Source organism: Melospiza georgiana, chromosome 33, assembly GCF_028018845.1.
Source record: "Melospiza georgiana isolate bMelGeo1 chromosome 33, bMelGeo1.pri, whole genome shotgun sequence".
Taxonomy (NCBI): Eukaryota; Metazoa; Chordata; class Aves; order Passeriformes; family Passerellidae; genus Melospiza; species Melospiza georgiana.
This window is the reverse complement of record NC_080462.1, coordinates 3,222,801-3,242,457: the sequence shown is the minus strand read 5'-3', so window position 1 is coordinate 3,242,457 and position 19,657 is coordinate 3,222,801. Positions and strand designations below refer to the sequence as shown.

The 19,657-nt window shown below is 52.8% G+C and overlaps 1 protein-coding gene across 1 annotated transcript in view; it reads right to left on the bottom strand.

The window, feature by feature from the left end:
- Positions 1-19,657, bottom strand: part of ARHGEF11 (Rho guanine nucleotide exchange factor 11) — a 40,985-nt gene that overhangs the window by 11,542 nt on the left and 9,786 nt on the right. Inside the window, exons 8-28 of the mRNA XM_058042676.1 lie at positions 19,426-19,554; positions 18,252-18,365; positions 17,223-17,303; positions 16,968-17,033; positions 16,326-16,427; positions 15,446-15,544; positions 14,676-14,718; positions 14,416-14,512; positions 13,448-13,597; positions 12,427-12,450; positions 11,359-11,521; positions 10,692-10,776; positions 9,887-9,916; positions 8,616-8,748; positions 6,768-6,947; positions 5,892-5,939; positions 4,658-4,923; positions 3,527-3,673; positions 2,860-2,942; positions 2,587-2,712; positions 1,076-1,193 (exon numbers count right to left, since the gene is read on the bottom strand). Of these exons, the coding sequence (XP_057898659.1) occupies positions 1,076-1,193; positions 2,587-2,712; positions 2,860-2,942; positions 3,527-3,673; positions 4,658-4,923; positions 5,892-5,939; positions 6,768-6,947; positions 8,616-8,748; positions 9,887-9,916; positions 10,692-10,776; positions 11,359-11,521; positions 12,427-12,450; positions 13,448-13,597; positions 14,416-14,512; positions 14,676-14,718; positions 15,446-15,544; positions 16,326-16,427; positions 16,968-17,033; positions 17,223-17,303; positions 18,252-18,365; positions 19,426-19,554 (2,284 nt within the window). The remainder of the gene's footprint in view (positions 1-1,075; positions 1,194-2,586; positions 2,713-2,859; positions 2,943-3,526; positions 3,674-4,657; positions 4,924-5,891; positions 5,940-6,767; positions 6,948-8,615; positions 8,749-9,886; positions 9,917-10,691; positions 10,777-11,358; positions 11,522-12,426; positions 12,451-13,447; positions 13,598-14,415; positions 14,513-14,675; positions 14,719-15,445; positions 15,545-16,325; positions 16,428-16,967; positions 17,034-17,222; positions 17,304-18,251; positions 18,366-19,425; positions 19,555-19,657) is intronic.

Here is a 19,657-nt window from a genome sequence, read left to right as displayed (position 1 = left end):
TGCTGCTCTGCTGAGCCCCCTGGGAATGGGGGAAAATGGGGGAAAAATGGGGAAAAATGGAATCGAGATCATTGATCCCCTGCCCTGAGAACGTCCCGGCTGTGGTCACGGGCACGGAGCAGCTTCTGCTGCTCTGCTGAGCCCCCTGGGAATGGGGAAAATCCATGGGGTAATCCATGGGATAACAGGGAAAAACGGGACAGTCACCGATCTCCACCGGGATGGGAGAAATGGAGGAGATTCAGGGGATAATCCAGGGGAAAATCCAGGGGAAAATGGGATCGGGGCCACTGATCCTGGGCCCAGAGCAGCTTCTGCTGCTCCAGGGAGCCAGCTGGGAATGGGATAATCCTGGGAAAAACCCATGGGATAACAGGAAAAACCCATGGAAAGATCCAGGGAAAAAAACTGGGGGAGAAAAAATGGGGAAAATCCAGGGAAGAACCCATGGGAAAAACCCATGGAAAGATCCAGGGAAAAACTGTGGGAAAAGTGGGGAAAATCCAGGGAAAAACCCATGGGATAAGGGGAAAAACCCATGGGAAGATCCAGGGAAAAAAAAATGCAGGGAAAAATGCAGTGAAAAACCCATGGGATAGCAGGAAAAACCCATGGAAAGATCCAGGGAAAAATGGAGGGAAAAATGGTGAAAACCCAGGGAAATCCAGGAGATTTCCAGGGGAATAACAGGGAAAACCCATGGGAAGATCCCGGGAAAAACCCATGGGATAACGGGAAAAACCCATGGGAAGATCCAGGGAGAAATGGTGAGGAAAAATGGGGAAAAACAGGGAAAAACCTACGGAAAGAACCAGGTAAAAACTGTGGGAAAAGTGGGGAAAATCCAGGGAAAAACCCATGGGATAACGGGAAAAACCCATGGAAAGATCCAGGGAGAAATGGTGAGAAAAAATGGGGAAAAACAGGGAAAAACCTACGGAAAGATCCAGGGAAAAACTGTGGGGAAAACGGTGAAAACCCAGGGAAAACCAAGGAATTGACAGGGCAAACAGCGTGAGAACGGGGAAGGGGAAGGGCCCGGGTCTCTCCAGGGTTTTGGGGGCCTGGTCCCTACCCGGGGTGCACTTGATGACGTTCTCCAGCAGCAGCGGGTACTTGGTCAGGCGCTGCATCTCGGCGATGAGCAAATCCTTCAGCTGCAGCCGCCGGCACTGCGGGTTGCTCTCGGCCTCCTGCGGGCAGCACGGGGAGTCTGAATCCTCGGGGCGCCAAAACCCCGGAGCTCCTGACCCCTCTGGTACCCAAATCTGGGAATTCCAAACCCCTCCGGGTCCCAAAACCCCGGAGCTCCCGACCCCATCGTGTCCCCAAATCCCGGAATCCCGAAATTCCTCACGCCGCTGGCCCTCAGAATCCCAAAGTTCCCAATCTCACTGCTTTTCCAAATCCTGGAATTCCTCACCCACCCCACTGGCTCCCGGAATCCCAAAGTTCCCAATCTCACTGCTTTTCCAAATCCCGAAATTCCTCACCCCCACACTGGCTCCCGGAATCCCAAAGTTCCCGATCTCACTGCTTTTCCAAATCCTGGAATTCCTCACCCCCACACTGGCTCCCGGAATCCCAAAGTTCCCGATCTCACTGCTTTTCCAAATCCTGGAATCCCTCACCCCGCGGGTTCCCTAAAATCATGGAATTCCTGACCGCGCTGCTTCCCCAAATCCCGAAATTCCTGGTGCCACCAGTTCCCCGAATCCCAAAACCCTCCGTGAGCCCAAAACCCCAAAATCCCAAAACACTGAAACCCCCAAATCCCAAAACTGCTGGCCCTGCTGCAGGGAAAACTGGGGGAAATAAAGGGGGAAACGAAAGAGGGGAAACAAAAGGTGGAGATAAAGGTAAAAAAAAGGTGGGGAAAAGGTAAAAAAGGCAGGGATTTCAGTAATTCCCTGTCCCAGACCTGCATGAAGAGCTGGAAGCGGGGGAACAAAGGTGGGGATAAAGGTACAAAAGGTGGGGATAAAGGTAAAAAAGGATCTCAGACCTGCATGAAGAGCTGGAAGCAGGGGAACAAAGGTGGGAATAAAGGTAAAAAAGGTGGGAAAAAGGTAAAAGAGGTAAAAAAAGCAGGAATTTCCTGTCTCAGACCTGCATGAAGAGCGGGAAGCGGGGAACCAAGGTGGGAATAAAGGTAAAAAAAGTGGAAATAAAGGTAAAAAAGGCAGGAATTTCAGTAATTCCCTGTCCCAGACCTGCATGAAGAGCTGGAAGCGGGGAACAAAGGCGTGGATAAAGGTAAAAAAGGTGGGGATAAAGGTAAAAAAGGATCCCAGGCCTGCATGAAGAGCTGGAAGCGGGGAACAAAGGCGGGGATAAAGGTACAAAAGGTGGGGATAGAGGTACAAAAGGTGGGGATAAAGGTACAAAAGGATCCCAGACCTGCATGAAGAGCTGGAAGCGGGGAACAAGGTGGGGATAAAGGTAAAAAAGGTGGGAATAAAGGTAAAAAAGGTGGGAATAAAGGTAAAAAAGGTGGGGATAAAGGTAAAAAAGGATCTCAGACCTGCATGAAGAGCTGGAAGCGGGGAACAAAGGTGGGGATAAAGGTACAAAAGGATGCCAGACCTGCATGAAGAGCTGGAAGCGGCTCTCCTTGCGCTGCTTGGTGCGGATCAGCTCCAGCGCGATGGACTGCGAGGAGCAGAAGGCGGCGGCCACGCGCTGGAACTCCTCCTTGGCAGCGCCCTCCAACTGGGGAGGGAAACACCGCGGTTGGCGCTCCCGAAATCCCCCAAAATCCCCCCAAAAATCCCCCAAAATCCCCGCGATTCCGCGCCCCGGGGGAGGGGCTGGCTGCCTGTCCGTCCGTCCGTCTGTCCGTCCGTCCGTCCGTCCTACCCGGGCCAGCATCAGGTCCCCGATGTCGCCGATGATGGGGCCCTGCTCCTCCCGCAGCCGCCGCATCGAGTCCCACAGAGAACCTGGGCGTGGCGGGGGAAATGGGGAAAAAATGGGGGAAAATGGGGAAAAAGGGAGGGGGGAGAAGGAGGGGAAAAAAAGAGGGAAAGAAATGGGAAAAGGGAGGCAAAAAATAGGGGGGAAAATGGGGGAAAAAAGGGGGGAAAAGGGAGGCAAAAAGGGGGGAAGGAATGGAAAAAGGGAAGGGGGGGAAAGGGGAAAAAAAGGAGAAAAAGGGGAAAAAAAGAGGGAAAAGAATGGGAAAAGGGAGGGAAAAAAGGGGGGGAAAGGGGGCAAAAAGGGGGGAAGGAATGGAAAAAGGGAAGGGGGGGAAAGGGGAAAAAAAGGAGAAAAAGGGGAAAAAAAGAGGGAAAAGAATGGGAAAAGGGAGGGGAAAAAAGAGGGAAAGAAATGGGAAAAGGATAGAGAAAAAGGGGGGAAAAAGAGGGAAAGGAATGGGAAAAGGGAGGCAAAAAAGAGGGGGGAAACGGGGGAAAAATAGGGAAAAAAGCGGGGGGAAGGGAGGCAAATTTGTGATTTCAGGATTTCGGGGGTTTGGGGTTCCAGTATTTAGGGGATTTGGGGATTTTTGGGGTTCTTCTCTCACTGTGCACGTCGATGAGGTCGGGCAGGTTGGGGAAGAGCAGCCCCAGCTCCTCCCGGCTCAGCAGCTGCTCCCGGCGCAGGCGTTGGAAGAAAAGCAAATCCAGGACGCGCAGGATGCGCAGGTGGGACAGCTCGGTGACAAACAGCTCTGGGGGGACACATTGGGGACATTGGGGACACATTGGGGACACAGGGACAGAGCCCACAGGTGGGACAGCTCGGTGACAAACAGCTCTGGGGGGACATTGGGGACACATTGGGGACACACTGGGGACATTGGGGACACATTGGGGACATTGGGGACACAGGGACAGAGCCCACGGGGGGACAGCTCGGTGACAAACAGCTCTGGGGACACATTGGGGACACATTGGGGACACATTGGGGACATTGGGGACATTGGGGACACAGGTGGGACAGCTCGGTGACAAACAGCTCTGGGGGGACACATTGGGGACACATTGGGGACACATTGGGGACATTGGGGACACATTGGGGACACAGGGACAGAGCCCACCGGTGGGACAGCTCGGTGACAAACAGCTCTGGGGGCACACTGGGGACACACTGGGGACACATTGGGGACATTGGGGACACACTGGGGACATTGGGGACACATTGGGGACATTGGGGACACAGGGACAGAGCCCACGCTGGGACAGCTCGGTGACAAACAGCTCTGGGGGCACATTGGGGACACACTGGGGACATTGGGGACACATTGGGGACATTGGGGACACATTGGGGACACAGGGACAGAGCCCACCGGTGGGACAGCTCGGTGACAAACAGCTCTGGGGACACATTGGGGACACATTGGGGACACATTGGGGACATTGGGGACACAGCCCACAGGTGGGACAGCTCGGTGACAAACAAACAGCTCTGGGGGGACACTGGGGACAGTGGGGAGAGCAGAACCAGCCCTGGCACCCCAAAGCCAACCCCAAATCCTGGGGAAAAAAACGGGAATGAGCCCCAAAATCCAGGAAGGACCTGGGAATGATCGATCCCCAAAGCCCAGGAATGATCGATCCCCAAAGCCCAGGAATGCTCCCCCCCAAGAATTCCCGTAATTCCCGAAATTCCCGAATTTCCCGTAATTCCCGTAATTAATTCCCGATTCCCTCACCGTTGATGACCTCCTGTCGATCCACCTCGCGCTGGGACAGGCTGGCCAGCAGCTCCCGGCTCACCGAGTGCTGCCAGCTCTGGGAGTTTTGGGAGTTCTGCTGCTGCCAGCCCTGGGGATTTGGGGCATTTTGGGCATTTTGGGCGTTCTGGGCGCTCTGGGATTCGGGGTCCGGCTCCAGGTCGGGGCCGGGGCCCTGCTCGTCCTCCAGGAGGTGCGGGAGGAAAGCGTCGGCACCGAGGCCCAGGCTGGGAGAGTCCATGCTCCTGGAAACGGGGGAAAAAACGGGAAAATTGGGGAAATTTAGGGGGGGAATTTGGGGGGAAAATGGGGAAAGAAGGGGGGAAAATGGGGGGGAAAAATGGGGGGAAATTGATGGGGAAAAGCAGGGAAAATTGGGGAAACTTTTGGGGGAAATTTCAGGGGGAAATTGGGAAAAAAAATTGGGGGGAAAATTGGGGGGAAAACTGGGGGGAAAATTGGGGGGAAAATGGGGGGGGAAATTGAAGGGGAAGAGGTGGGAAATTTGGGGGAAATAGGGGGGGAAAACCGGGGAAAATTGGGGGAAGTTTTGGAGGAAATTTCAGGGGGAAATTGGGAAAAAAATTGGGGGGAAAATTGGGGGAAATTTGGGGGGAAAATGGGGGGAAATCTGGGGGGAAAATGGGGGGGAAATTGAAGGGGAAAAGGGGGGAAATTTGGGGGAAAGAGGGGGGGAAAACCGGGGAAAATTGGGGGAAGTTTTGGAGGAAATTTCAGGGGGAAATTGGGGGGCAAAAGGGGGAGAAAAGAGGGGGGAAACTGGGGAGAAATTGGGGGGGGAAGCGGGGGGTGGGAATGGGAAAAGAAGGAGGAAAAATGGGGGAAAATTTGGGGGGAAATTAGGGGGAAATTTGAGGGAAGTATGGGGGGAAAAGCAGGGAAAATTGGGGGAAGTTTTGGAGGAAATTTCAGGGGGAAATTTGGGGGGAAAGAAGGGGGGGAAATGGGGAAAAATGGGGGAAATTTTGTGGAAAATTTTGGGGGAAATTGGGGGGAAAGGGGTAAAAAGAGGGAAAAATGGGGACAGAATGAGGAAAAAATAGGGATAAATGAGGAAAAAAAGGGGAAAGAATGAGGAGAAAAAATCGGGAAAAAAAAGAGGGATAAATGGGGAAAGAATGAGGGGGAAAACGGGAAAAAAGAGGTAAAGCTGGGCCAGGTGTGAATGGGAGTTCTGGGGGGGGTCTCTCACCTGCGCCCCATCTTTGGCGTGTAGGGGGGGGTGGGGTTTTCCAGGGATCTGGGAAAAGAACGGAAAAATCCCCCTGGGGTCACCCAAAACCCCAAATTTCCCCGATCCCGGTGAGTTCAGCCTCGAAATCCAGGGATTCAACCCCAAACCCCGTTCATTACGTGGATCTTCCCACGGGTTCTGCAGGAATTTGGGACCCGGAGGAACAAAATCCCCTCCTTCCAACCCCCTTAATCCCATTCCCAAAAACCCCGAGCCCCAAACTTCCCCCGCTTCCCAGTTTCCCCTCCTCTCCCGGATTTCCATCCCAAACCCCAAAATCTGGGATCAGAATTCTGGAATTCTGGGAATTCCCACCTGTGGGAGAGGTTGAAGGTGCAAAAACTCCCCAAAAAAACCCCACAAAATCCCAAATTCCCCCAATCCTGACGCTCCCACCTCCCCATATTTCATTCCCAGACCCCCGTTACCCCAACCCCAGTGCCGTGCCCCCCGGAATTCCGGGATTCCCATGGATTCCCATGGATTCCCCACCTGTTGGAGAGGCTGGAGGTGCAAAGCCCTTCCCAAAAAACCCCAAAATCCCAAACTCCCCCAATCCTGACGCTCCCACCTCCCCATATTTTGCCCCCAGACCCCCGTTACCCCAACCCTGGGTCCGTGCCCCCCGGAATTCCAGGATTCCCATGGAATTCCCATGGATTCCCCACCTTTTGGAGAGTCTAGAGGCACAAGAATTCCCCCAAAAACACCCCAAAATCCCAAACTCCCCCAATCCTGGTGCTCCCACCTCCCCATATTTCGCCCCCAGACCCCCGTTACCCCAACCCCGGGTCGGGGCCCCCCGGAATTCCGGGATTCCCATGGAATCCCCACCTGTTGGAGAGGCTGGAGGCGGAGGAGGAGGCCGAGTGCAGCCGGGGCGTGTCGCTGCCCGTGTCCATGTCCACGTCGCTGCGCGAGCGCGGCACCAGCTCCGAGCGCCGCGAGCGCCGCAGCTCCTCCCGGCCCTTGAGCGACTCCGAGCGCCCCAGGCGCACCTCGCACCGCTGGCTGCTGAAAATGGGGCGAAAAAGGGGAGTTATGGTAAATCTCATTGAAATCAGGAGCACCTCGCACCGCTGGCTGCTGAAAATGGGGCGAAAAACGGGGAAAAAACGGGAATTGAGGCAAAAAAATCCAACAGGAATTACGGCAAACAGTCCCAGGGTTCATGGGGAAAAAAATCCCCCGGGAGTTACGGCCAAAAATCCCGGGATTTATGGCAAAAAAAATCCCAGGAAATAGGGCAAAAAATTCCCAGGAATTACGGCCAAAAATCCTGGGATTTATGGCAAAAAAAATCCCAGGAATTAGGGCAAAAAATCCCGGGATTCACAGGAGAGATCAGGCGCACCTCGCACCAGGAGCTGCTGAAAACGGGGCAAAAAAGGGGAGTTATGGTAAATCTCATTGAAATCAGGCGCACCTCGCACCGCGAGCTGCTGAAAACGGGGCGAAAAATGGGGGAAAAAAGTGGGAATTGTGGCAAAAAAATCAACAGGAATTACGGCAAACAGCCCCAGGGTTCATGGGGAAAAAAATCCCCCGGGAATTACGGCCAAAAATCCTGGGATTTATGGCAAAAAAAATCCCAGGACATAAGGCAAAAAATCCTGGGATTTATGGCAAAAAAAAGCCCAGGAATTACGGCCAAAAATCCTGGGATTTATGGCAAAAAAAATCCCAGGAAATAGGGCAAAAAATCCTGGGATTTATGGCAAAAAATTTCCCAGGAATTACGGCCAAAAATCCTGGGATTTATAGCAAAAAAAATCCCAGAAAATAGGGCAAAAAATCCTGGGATTTATGGCAAAAAAAATCCCAGGAAATAGGGCAAAAAATCCTGGGATTTATGGCAAAAAAAATCTCAGGAATTAGGGCAAAAAATCCCGGGATTCGCAGGAGAGATCAGGCGCACCTCGCAACGGGAGCTGCTGCAAATGGGGCAAAAAATGGGGAAAAATGGGAATTCTGGCAAAAAATCCTGGGATTCACAGCCAAAAATCCCCGGGAATTATGGCAAAAAATCCTGGGATTTATGGGAGGAATCAGATGCGCCTTGCATTGGGAACTGCTGTAAATGGGGCAAAAAACGGGGAATTAGGGCAAAAAATCCCGGTATTTATGGGTGAAATCAGGCGCGCCTCGCAACGAGAACTGCTGCAAATGGGGAAATTTGGGGGAATTAGGGCAAAAATCCTGGGATTTGGGGCAAAAAACCCCACGAATTACAGCAAAAAAATCCCCAGGAATTACGGCAAAAACCCCCCCAGGAATTAGGGCAAAATATCCCAAGGGTTTAGGGCCAAAACCCACCCCCAGATGTAGGGAAAATATGGCACAAAAATCCTGGGATTTACGAGGGAAGACCCCCGGGATTTCGGTGCCAACCCCCCTGGATTTTGGTGCAAACCCCCCGGATTCCATGCCAGCCCCCCGGATTCCATGCCAAGCCCCCGGATTTCATGCCAAGCCCCCCGGATTCCATGCCAGGCCCCCCGGATTCCATGCCAGCCCCCCGGATTCCATGCCAAGCCCCCCGGATTCCATGCCAAGCCCCCCGGATTCCATGCCAACCCCCCGGATTCCATGCAAACCCCCCGGATTTCATGCCAACCCCCCGGATTTCATGCCAAGCCCCCGGATCCCATGCCAGGCCCCCAGAGCGCGGCTGGCCCTCACGTCGTTGTGTCGGGGCCCAGCAGCTCCTCGGGGATGCTGCCCGTGCTCAGGCGCTGCGCGTTGGGCTCCGGCGGCTCCCCGTGGCTGTTCTCAAAGTGCTGGATCATGGTCCGGACGTTCCCCGGCTTCACTGCTGCGCGGGGGAAAGCGCGGCATGCGGGGACGTGGGGAGCTGGCCCGGACACGGGCAGCTCCTGAGCCCAAAGGCTGAACTCCTGAGCCTAAACCCCGAATTCCCAGCCCAAATGCTGAATTCCTGAGCCCAAATCCCGAATTCCTGCACCTAAATCCCGAATTCCCAGCCCAAATGCTGAACTCCTGAGCCTAAACCCCGAATTCCCAACCCAAATGCTGAACTCCTGAGCCTAAACCCCGAATTCCCAGCCCAAATCCTGAATTCCTGAGCCCAAATCCCGAATTCCCAGCCCAAATCCTGAATTCCTGAGCCTAAACCCTGAATTCCTGAGCCTAAATCCCGAATTCCCAGCCCAAATGCTGAATTCCTGAGCCTAAATGCTGAATTCCCAGCCCAAATCCTGAATTCCTGAGCCTAAACCCCGAATTCCTGAGCCTAAATCCCCGAATTCCCAGCCCAAATGCTGAATTCCTGAGCCTAAACCCGGAACTCCTGAGCCTAAACCCCGAATTCCTGAGCCTAAACCCCGAATTCCCAGCCCAAATGCTGAATTCCTGAGCCCAAATCCTGAATTCCTGAGCCTAAATCCCCAAATTCCCAGCCTAAATCCTGAATTTCCCGTCCTAAATCCCCAAATTCCCATCCGAAATTCCAAATCTCCCATTGTAAATTCCCATCCCAAATTTCCGGTCCTAAAGCCCAGAATTCCCAGCCCAAATCCCAGAATTCCTGACCACAAAATCCCCAAAATTCCCTGCCCAAATCCTGAATTTCCCATCCCAAATCCCAAAATTCCCAGCCCAAATCCTGAATCTCCCATCCCAAATTTCACCTCCTAAATCCCAAATTTCCCAGCCTAAATCCCAAAACTCCCATCCTAAATTCCCCAAATTTCCCACTTTAAATTCCCATCCCAAGTCCCAAATTTCCCTTCCTAAGTCCTAAACTCCCAATTTCCCTCCAAAATCCCAAATTCCCAAACCCTGATCCTAAATCCCAAATCCCAACTCCCCCCAAATCCCAGAGTTCCCAGGAATTTCATCAGGGAAGGGAAAATGGGAATAAACCCCAAAACCAAGGGAAAACAATGACAGGAAAAATGAAGGAAAAGCAACGAAAAATTGGGAATTTTTACCTTCAGTGGGGGACAGGGGGACATGAAATGCTGGAAAACAAAAGGGAGCTGTCAGAATTCCCAAAATCCCGGGGGAAAAAACCGGGAATTTGGGAATGCTGATGGGATGGGAACGGAAAAAAAAAACCAACGGGATGGGAATGCGGGAGTGAGGCCGGGATCCGGGAATCCCAGGGGGAATCCCAGGGAAATCTCTGGAGAATCTCTGGGAATTCCAGGGGAAATCCCAGGAAAATCTCTGGAGAATCCAAGGAGAGTCCCAAGAAAATCCTGGGATATTCCCAAGAAAATCCCAGGAAAATATCCCTGCAAAATTCCAGACAAATCTCAGGAAAACCCCCGTAAAACCCCAATAACATCCCAGGAAATTCCCAGGAAAATGCTGGGGAAATCCCTGGGAAATACCAGAAAAATCTCAAGAGAACCCCTGTAAAATCCCAATAAAATCCCAAGAAAACCTCCATAAAATCCCAATAAATTCCCAGGAATCCCAGGCGTGCCGGGGCCAGGCGGTTCCCGGATTTTCCCGGATTTTCCCTGGATTTTCCCAGATTTTACCCCGGATTTTTCCCAGATTTCCCTGGATTTTTCCTGGATATTTTCTGGATTTTCCCCCGGATTTTCTCCCGGATTTTCCCAGAATTTTTCCCAGATTTTTCCTGGATTTTTTTTCCCAGATTTCCCTGGATTTTTCCTGGATATTTTCTGGATTTTCCCAGATTTTCTCCCGGATTTTCCCTGGATTTTCCCGGATTTTCCCTGGATTTTTTCCCCCGGATTTCCGCGCCGTTGCGGGCTCACTCACTGCTCTGGGAGGAGCTCCGCGGTTTCCCGATGTATTTCAGGATCGGGTTCTGCCTCTGCTCCTTCTCCTTCCTGGAGCTGCTGCTCTGTTGGGAAAAAATCCTGGAATCGCTCGGGATCCCGGGAATCCCTCCCCCGGCAGAAATCCCAAACCCCCGCGCCAGACCCTGAATTCCCATCCTCAGTCCTGAATCCCCACCCCAAACCGCGAATTTCCGTCCTCAATCTGGATTTCCGTCCCCAACCCCGAATTCCCATCCCAAACCCCGAATTCTCATCCTAAATTTCCATCCTCAACCCCAAATTCCCATCCCAAACCCCGAATCCTCATCCTAAATTTTCATCCCAAATCACAAATTCCCATCCCGAATCCCGAATTTCTGCCCTGAATTTGCATCCCAAACCCAAAACCCCCATCCTAACCCCGAATTCCCACCTCAAATCCCAAATTTCCATCCCCAAATGGGATTGGGAACTCCCGGAATTCCCAACACGCCCAAATCCCAAAGTCCCACCCTAAATTTCCATCCCAAATCCCAAATTTCCCCCCTCAACCCCCAAACCCCAGGATCTGGTTAAAGAAACCCCAGAATTCCCGCGTAAATTTCCCCGGGTTCGGGTGAGGATTCCCGGGAGTCGGGGCCGTCCGTCCGTCCGTCCGTCCGCACCTTTTTGGCCTTGGGGAAGAAGGGCAGCCACTTGTCCTTGTCCGGGAGCTTCTCGGGGTTGCGGCATTCCCGCGGTTCCCGCAGTTCCCGAGATTCCCGAAATTCCCGGGGCCGGATCCCGGCGTGGGCCATGAACGTGCTCAGGGCGAAGGCCATGGGAGAGCTGCCAGAGAGAGAATTCCAGAGGCTGGGATGGGCAGGGATCCCCGGGATTCCCTGGGAAAACCCCACTGGGAAAATCGGGAATTCCGGGGAAAATCGGGAATTCCAGGGGAAAGGATCCCCAGGGAAAACTGGAAATTCCAGGGAAAGGACCCACTGGGAAAACTGGGAATTCCGGGGAAAATTGGGAATTCCAGGGGAAAGGGTCCCCAGGGAAAATCAGGAATTCCAGGGAAAGGGAAAATCCCCAGGGAAAATTGGGAATTCCAGGGGAAATTGGGAATTCCAGGGGAAAGGATCCCCAGGGAAAATCAGGAATTCCAGGGAAAGGGAAAATCCCCAGGGAAAACTGGAAATTCCAGGGAAAGGACCCACTGGGAAAACTGGGAATTCCGGGGAAAATTGGGAATTCCAGGGGAAAGGATCCACAGGGAAAATCAGGAATACCAGGGAAAGGATCCCCAGGGAAAATTGGGAATGGCAGGGAAAGGGAAAATCCACAGGGGAAAACTGGGAATGGCGGGGAAAGGATCCCCAGGGAAAATTGGGAATTGCAAGGAAAGGATCCCCAGGGAAAATCAGGAATTCCAGGGAAAGGGAAAATCCCCAGGGAAAACTGGGAATGGCAGGGAAAGGATCCCCAGGGAAAATCGGGAATTCTGGGGAAAGGATCCCCAGGGAAAATTGGGAATTGCAAGGAAAGGATCCACAGGGAAAACTGGGAATTGCAGGGAAAAGAGGGATGGGAAAAAGGGGGAAAGAGATTCCCCAGGGAAAATTGGGAATGGCAGGGAATATTGGGAATGGCAGGGAAAAGAGGGACGGGTAAAAGGGGGAAAGAGATTCCCCAGGGAAAATCGGGAATGTCCCAAATTCCCGGGGTTTTTCCCCGCTGGATCCGCTCACCTCCGCTCCTCCTCGTACTTGGAGCTGCGGGAAAAAGGAATTGCTTGGAATCTCCCACTCCCAATCCCAAATTCCCAAATCCCAAAATCCCAAATCCCCGTTCCCAGTCCCAAAATTTCCACTCCCAATCCCAAATCCCCGTTCCCAATCCCGAAATTCCCACCGGAGCCCCGAATCCCGTCAGGAATTCCCGAATTACCACAGGATGTCCCCGGGGTGCCCATCCCAACAATCCTATGGCAATTCCCAATGATCCCACTGGAGTTCCCAGTGATCCCAATGATCAATCCCATTGATCAATCCCAGTGATCCCAATGATCCCAGTGATCAATCCCAGTGATCCCATACACTCACAGGATGTCCCCGAGGTGCCCCAGCTGCCTCTCCCTGTCCCAATGATCCCTTAGGGAATCCCCAATGATCCCAATGATCCCAATGATCAATCCCAATGATCAATCCCAGTGATCCCAATGATCAATCCCAGTGATCAATCCCAAATTCCCAGATTCCCAAACCCTCACAGGATGTCCCCAAGGTGCCCCAGCTGTCTCTCCCTGTCCCAATGATCCCAATGATCCCACAGCAGTTCCCAATGATCCCATAGATCAATCCCAATGATCCCACAGCAGTTCCCAATGATCCCAATGATCAATCCCCAATGATCAATCCCAGTGATCAATCCCGAATTCCCAGATTCCCAGCACTCACAGGATGTCCCCCAGGTGCCCCAGCTGCCTCTCCGCCAGCTGCCGCTCCCTGTCCCGGCATTCCCGCAGCTCCCGGGGGCCGTTCCCAATGATCCCAATGATCAATCCCAATGATCAATCCCAATGATCAATCCCATTGATCAATCCCAGTGATCCCACACACTCACAGGATGTCCCCGAGGTGCCCCAGCTGCCTCTCCGCCAGCTGCCGCTCCCTGTCCCGGCACTCCCGCGGCTCCCGGGGGCCGTTCCCAATGATCCCAATGATCAATCCCAGTGATCAATCCCAAATTCCCAGATTCCCAAACCCTCACAGGATGTCCCCGAGGTGCCCCAGCTGTCTCTCCGCCAGCTGCCGCTCCCTGTCCCGGCCCTCCCGCGGCTCCCGGGGGCCGTTCCCCAGCTCCAGCTCCTGCAGCTCGTTCTCCCCGTAGAGGCTGCCCAGCCCCAGCGTGCGCTTCGTCCTGGACGGGGGAAAAAACGGGATTGGGAACGGCCGGGATTCCCAAATTCCAAAAACCCGGGATGCCCTGCTTGGCTCTCCGGGAAAAGCTAAAAAAAAAAAAAACGGGATTGGGGAAGGCTGGGATTCCCAAATTCCCTAAATCCGGGATGCCCTGCTTGGCTTGCTGGGAAAAACTAAAAAAGAAATATGGGATTGGGAACGGCCGGGATTCCCAAATTCCCTAAACCCGGGATGCCCTGCTTGGCTCTCCGGGAAAAGCTAAAAAAAAAAATATGGGATTGGGGACGGCTGGGATTCCCAAAATCTGGGATGTCCCGTTCGGCTCTCTGGGAAAAGCCAGAAAACGGGCATTGGGAACTCCCAGAATCCCCAACATTCCCAAAGTCTGGGATTTCCTGCTTGGTTCTATGGGAGAAGCCAAAACACCGGGATTGGGATTGCCCAGGAAGTCCCGAAATTCCCAAAATTTGACATTTCCCGCTTGGCTCTCTGGGAAAAGCTAAAAAAAATGAGATGGGGAGGGCCTGGAATTCCCTAAATCCCTGAAATTCCCAATTTTCCCCTTGGGTCTGTGGGCAAAGCCGAAAACAAGAGGATGGGGAGGCTCCCGAAATTCCCCAAATCTGGGATTTTCCTCAGGTTCTGCTGGGAAAAAGCAAAACAAAAAACGGGACTGGGAGGCGCAAAAACCTCCCAAAATCCGGGGTTTTCCTGAGGTTCTGCCCCAAAACGGGACGGGGAGCTCCCGGGGTTCCCGGAATTGGGATTTTCACGGGATTTTCACGGGACTTTCACGGGATTTTTCCAGGTTCCCACCTGTAGTCCTGGAGCTGCTCCTGGATCTCCGGGATCACCGATTCCTGCGCCTCCAGCAGCGCCGGCCGCAGCTCGTCCCCGTTCCGCAGCCGCAGCTCTGGGGATGCCGGGAAATCCGGGATTTTGGGGAAAATCCCGGGATTTTGGGGACGCTCCGGGAAATCCCGGGATTTTGGGGAAAAAATCCGGGATTTTGGGAATTCCCAACCCCGGCCCAGGGCTGCTTTTCCCGGGGGAAATTCCCAGAATTCCCAACTCACCGATCTCGGCCAGGAGCTGCTCCGGCAGCTTCACCCGCAGGGGCTGCAAAACAGGGAAAGGCATCCCAAAATATGGGAAAAGCATCCCAAAATATGGGAAAAGCATCCCAAAGTCCTGGAAAATCCATCCCAAAATCCTGGGAAAAGCATCCCAAAAATCTGGGAAAAGCATCCCGAAAATCTGGGAAAGGCATCCCAAAATCTGGGAAAATACATCTCAAAATCCTGGGGAAATACTCCCAAAATACAGGAAAATGCATCCCAAAACCCTGGGGAAATCCATCCCAAAATCTGGGGAAATACATCTCAAAAATCCTGGAAAATCTTCATGAAATCCCAGAAAAAAATCCATCCCAAAATCCCAGGAAATCCATCCCAAAATCCCGGGAAACCCATCCCTAATTCCCGAAAATCTCTCCGAAAAACCCCAAGAAATCCTCCCCAAATCCCTGAGAATCCTTACCTTCCCCAAATTCCTTAAAACTCCCCGAAGTCCCAGGAAAATCCTCCAAAAAATTCCCAGGAAAATCCTCCCCAAAATCCCGGAAAACCCTCCCGAAATTCCTTAACATTCTCCCCAGAAAATCCTCCGTAACTCCTGGAAAATCCTCCCCAAATTCCCGAAAATCCTCCCCAAAAATCCCAGAACATCGCCCCAAAACTCTTGGAAACCCTGGAAAATCCTCCCTGGACCCCTCGGAACCCTCCCAAAATGCCCCTGAATGCCCCCAAACCCCGTGAATTCCCAACGGGAATTCCGTCGGTCTCACCGCGGCCCTGTCCAGGAAGACGTTCCAGATGTCCCTGCCCAGGGCGCGCCCGTCCCGGGGGCTCTGCTGGCAGCAAACCTCGGAGCACAGGTGGAACAGCTGCGGGGAGGAAATCCAGGAATTCTGAGCAAATCCCCAAATTTCTGCTCCATCCGGAGCCCTGGAGATGCTCTGGGGAAGGGACCGGGGTTGGGAATGGGATCCCAAGAGCAGAAAACCCCAGGAATTTTGAGGAAATCCCGGAATTCCTGCTCAGGTTTCATTCCCAGGAATATTCCTGGGATCTCTGGGATCCCAAGAGCAGAAAACCCCAGGAATCTTGAGGAAATCCCGGAATTCCTGCTCAGGTCTTATTCCCAGGAATATTCCTGGGATCTCTGGGATCCCAAGAGCAGAAAATCACAGGAATTTTGAGGAAATCCTGGCATTTCTGATCCCAGGAATATTCCTGGGAACTCTGGGAGGTGCCAGGGGTTGGGAAGGGGATCCAAGGGTCAGGAAATCACAGGAATTCTGAGGAAATCCTGGAATTTCTGCACCCTCCTGATCCCAGGAATATTCCTGGAATCTCTGGGAAGGGCCAGGGGTTGGGAATGGGATCCCAAAGTCAGAAAATCCCAGGAATTCTGAAGAAATCCCAGAATTTCTGCACCCTCCTGATCCCAGGAATATTCCCGGGATCTCTGGGAGGTGCCAAAAGTTGGGAATGTGATCCAAGGGTCAGGAAATACAGGAAATTTTGAGGAAATCCTGGGAATTTTGAGGAAATCCTGGGAATTCCGCTCCATTCCAGAGCCCTGGGAATGCTGTGGGAGGTGCCAGGGGTTGGGAATGGGATCCCAGGGGCCAGGAAATCCCGGGGATTTTGGGAATTCCTTACCAGAGGAGTGGGATCGGCCTGGGAGAAGAGGAACCTCAGGAAAACCCCCAGGTGGGCCGGGCGGGATTTGAGAATTCCCAAATCCTGGAACACGGAATCGCTCTGGGAACACAGAGAGGGAGAGGTGGCAACTGCCTGGATCCCAAAAATCCCCTCCAAAATCCCACCTGGAATCCACAAAATCCCCTCGGAAATCCCCCCAGGAATCCCAAAAATCCCACCTGGAATCCACAAAATCCCAAAAAATCCTACCTGGAATCCCCAAAATTCCAAAAATCCCCTCTTAAAAATTCCCACCCGGAGTTCCCAAAATCCCAAAAAATTCCCTGAAAAATCCCACCCAGAATCTCGAAAATCCCACCTGGAATCCCCAAAATCTCATCAAAATTTCCCCCTGGAGTTCCCAAAACTCCAAAAAATCCCCTCAGGAAATTCCCACCTGGAATCCCAAAAACCCCACCTGGAATCGCCCAAAATCCCCTCGAAAATCCCCCCTGGAATCCCCAAAATGCCCTCATACATCCCACCTGGAGTTCCCAAAATCCCAAAAATCCCACCTGGAATCCCCAAAACCCCCAAAATGCCCCCAAACACCCCCCAGAATTCCCACAGCCCCCATTCCCGCTTTTCCCGAGCCCTCACCTCGTTGCTGCCGCTCCCGGGCTCACAATCCTCCTCGGGCCCGATGATCTGGGGCCTCCCCGATCCCTGTCCCAAACAAAAACCGGGATCAGCGCCGGGAATGTCACCGGGGGGGAGCCCCGGATTTTTGGGGATTTTTTGGGGTTTTTGGGGATATTTTGGGGGATTTCTTGGGGATTTTTTGGGGTTTTTTGGGATTTTTTTGGGGGATTTCTTGGGGGTTTTTTGGTGTTTTTTGGGGTTTTCCAGCCGCACCGGGTCCGAGGGGAGGCGGGAGCCGAGCACGGGGGAGCTCCGGGGGCTGCCGGGCTGGGAGAAGCCGGAATTCCGGGACACCTGGGAACGGGAATTTCGGGATCAGCACCCCCAAAAACCCCCCCAGGGGAACCCCAAATTCTGGGGGCAGGGTTTCCAACCCCTCCTGGAATTTTCCCCACTTTTCCCAAACTTTTCATGGAGTTTTTTCCAGAATTTCCATCCCCTTTTCCCAGATTTTTCCTGGAATTATTCCCCCCCTTTTTCCTCAATTTCCCCCCCGGTTTTTCCCTTACTTTTCCCTTAATTTTCCCTTAATTTCCCCTTAATTTTCCCTTAATTTCCCCCACCACCTTCTCCCCAGAACTTTCCTGAAATTCCCCCTCTTGCTTTTCCCAAACCTTCCCTGGAATTTCTCCTCCTTTTTCCCAAATCTTCCCTGGAACTTTCCCCTCTCTCTTTTCCCACATTTTCCCTGCAGTTTTCCCCCCACTTTCCCGGGATTTTCCCAAACTCTTCCCTGCCCTTTTTCCTGGATTTTCCCCAGAATTTTCCCAGAATTTTTTCCCGTTTTTTTTCTCCCGTATTTTCCCCAGATTTTTCCCAGAATTTTCCTGTATTTTTTCCCGGGTTTTTCCCAGAATTCCCCCGTATTCTTTCCTGGATTTTTCCCCAGAATTTTCCCTGGATTTTTCCCAGATTTTTCTCGGATTTTTCCTGGGATTTTCCCTGCCCTTCTCCCAGATTTTTCCCAGATTTTTCCCCAGAATTTTCCCCTGATTTTCCCATTTTTTCCCTGGATTTTCCCCGGGTTTTTCCCGTATTTTTCCCTGTATTTTTTCCCACATTTTCCCCCTGTTTTTTCCCGGCTTTTTTCCCGTATTTTTTCCCAGATTTTCCCCATATTTTCCCCCCATTTTTTTCCCGGACTTTTTCCCAGATTTTCCCTACATTTTCCCCCTGTTTTTCCCCGTGTTTTGCCCCCTTTTTCCCCGTGTTTTCCCCCCGTTTTTCCCGGGATCCCCTCACCTCTGCCAGGGCCGGGCCCCGCTCCTCGGGCCCCGCGCTCCCGTCCTGGGGGTCCCTGGGGAGGCGCCCCGGGAGCTGCGGGGACCCCTCCAGGGGCCGGGAGGGGCCCAAATCCTGGGAAAAAGGGAAAAGGGATCAGGGAGAAGTTCCCACCGAGCCCCCGCCACCCCCAGCTCTGGTTTTTGGGAAAAGCGGAATTCCTGGGAAACGCCGGGAAGGGCTCAGGGGCAACCCCGGGATTATTCCTGGGATCATTCGCAGAATCGTTCCCAGGAATGATTCCCAGGATTATTCCTGGAATTCCCAGATTTATTCTTGGATCTATTCCCAGACTGATTCCCGGATTTTTTTCCCTGGATTTATTCCCGGGATCATCCCCAGGATTATTCCTGTATTTATTCCTGGATCATTCCTGTATTTATTCCCAGGATAATTCCCATATTCATTCCCAGAATTCCCAGATTCATTCCTGGATTGATTCCCAGATCACTCCTGGATTTTTATTCCCAGATCATTTCCACACTCACCCCCACACTGACTCCCGGATCATTCCCAGAATCATTCCCATATTCATTCCCAGATGCATTCCCGGATCATTCCCAGGATCTATCTCATGATAATTCCCATATTCATTCCCGGATCATTCCCATATTCATCCCCGTACATTCCCAGGATCATTCCCAGATATTTTCCTGCACATTCCCCATATTCATTCCCAGATTCATTCCTGTACATCCCCGGATCATTCCCAGAATCATTCCCAGATGCATTCCCGGGTCATTCCCAGAATCTATCTCATGATAATTCCCATATTCATTCCCGGATCGTTCCCGGATCATTCCCAGATCCATCCCCGTACATTCCCAGGATCATTCCCAGATATTTTCCTGCACATTCCCATATTCGTTCCCAGATCCATCCCCGTACATTCCCAGGATCATTCCCAGATATTTTCCTGCACATTCCCATATTCATTCCCTGATCCATTCCCGCACATTCCCAGGATCATTCCCTGGTGTTTTCCCACACATTCCCATACTCATTCCTGATTTTTTTTCCCTGTACATCCCCATATCCATCCCGGTCCATTCTGTACATTCCTGCATCCATTCCCGGGTCATTCCCAGGATCATTCCCGGTTAATTTCCCGTCTCCACCCGTATCCGTTCCGTACCGGGCATGTGCCCCGCGTCTCCTGCAGCACCTTGAGCTGCAGCTGGCTCAGCCGGCGCCGCGCCCCCTCCAGCTGCTCCTCCAGCGCCGCGCCCGCGCCCGGCTGCCGCTGCAGCAGCTCCTGGAAACGCTGGGCACAGAGAGAGACGGGGAATCGCGGCAGGGCTCACAGGGAAAACGGGCCAGAAACAAACGGCCCAAAAACAGCCACAAAAACAGCCCAAAAACCAGCC